This window comes from Rhea americana, unplaced genomic scaffold (assembly GCF_003343005.1).
Source record: "Rhea americana isolate MKP2758 unplaced genomic scaffold, rheAme1 scaffold_19, whole genome shotgun sequence".
In the NCBI taxonomy this organism is placed as follows: domain Eukaryota; kingdom Metazoa; phylum Chordata; class Aves; order Rheiformes; family Rheidae; genus Rhea; species Rhea americana.
In genome coordinates, this window is record NW_028186038.1 from 8,412,419 (window position 1) to 8,413,601 (window position 1,183).

General features: G+C 72.1%; 1 protein-coding gene across 1 annotated transcript in view; it reads right to left on the reverse strand.

Moving 5' to 3' along the window:
* Positions 1–22: 22 nt before the first annotated feature.
* CACNA2D2 (calcium voltage-gated channel auxiliary subunit alpha2delta 2) overlaps positions 23–1,183 on the reverse strand; it is a gene marked incomplete at its 5' end in the record, with an annotated part of 11,266 nt that continues 10,105 nt past the window's right edge. Inside the window, 4 exon segments of the mRNA XM_085302577.1 lie at positions 23–183; positions 321–473; positions 793–864; positions 981–1,166. Of these exon segments, the coding sequence (XP_085158703.1) occupies positions 127–183; positions 321–473; positions 793–864; positions 981–1,166 (468 nt within the window).

Here is a 1,183-nt window from a genome sequence, read left to right on the forward strand (position 1 = left end):
GGCGGCGGCGCCGTGCTGGGATGGCCCCGTTAGGCACCGCACAGCCCCGACGCAGAGCAAGGGACCCGGAGGTCTCCCCGGCAYGGCGTCCGACCGCCCGAAACCGCCGCCGCTCGCTGACGGGCCTTACCAGGCGGCGGCCGAGGTCCACCAGGCCAGGTTGAGGAAGTCTGCCACGGTGGGCTAGGAGCAACGCGGAGCGAGGCCGTGAGCGGCGCGGGAGCGGAGCGCCCATCCCCGCCGGGGCGGGCGTTTTGGCAACGCTCGGCCGTGCTTCAGGGTGCCCGCGGCTCCCCGCGAGGAGGCTCGTGGGCGCTCACCACGAAGACGCCGCGGGGGGCAGCGCCCGTGTTGCTCTGGGCCTCGGGGGCACACACGGACTGGAAGTCGTAGGACTCCTTGCGGGTGTAGAAGGAGTTGTTGTAGAGGGCAGACATCAGGTTGGCGTCCACCTCGCTGAAGAACTTGCCCACCTGGCAGGGGGACACGCGAACGGAGTCGGCGCCCAGCGGGAGACGCGGGGCTGCAGGACGTGCCGGTCTCCCGTGGCGGGGACTCAAGCAGGGCTGCCCAGTGTCACGTCTGACACGAGCTCGGAGGTCTCAGCTCCCGGCTAACGGCACGCRCTGTTCGTACAGCCAGGACGGGAGGGGGTTCGGTTGCCCCCACCCAACCGCGAGGAACGAGGAGAAGGTCAGACCGAGCAGGATTTGAACCCCAGGGCCCYGCAGCTCTTTCCCACCCGTGGCCGAGCCACCTTTGCGGTCCAGCCCGCRCCAGGGCCCCGCTCACCTGGTACCAGTGATCCTCCTGGTTGGAGAGCACCAGGAAGCCTCCGTCGTCGATGAGGACGCAGATGAGGTCCTGGGGAGAGAGGGCGGCGTCGGGCCAGCCGCTCGGGAGGCGCGAGGGCTGCCAGCCCGGGCCGGTGCACCAGCAGCGCGGGGGCGAGCGCGCCCAAACCCTGCTCCCCGACCCACCTTGTTGTTGGCCTCGCAGTCCATCTCRCAGCTCGTCGAGGGGTCGCACTACCGGGCGAAGCCGAGGCAGGAGGACAGGTCAGGGCGGCCGGACCGTCCCCCGCTGCCCCGGCGGGAGGGGACGTGCTCCGGGGCGCAGCGCGGTGGAGGGAAGGGGGCAGCACGGGCGGTAGGAGCCCAGCCGGGCTGCGGGCGCCGGGGCC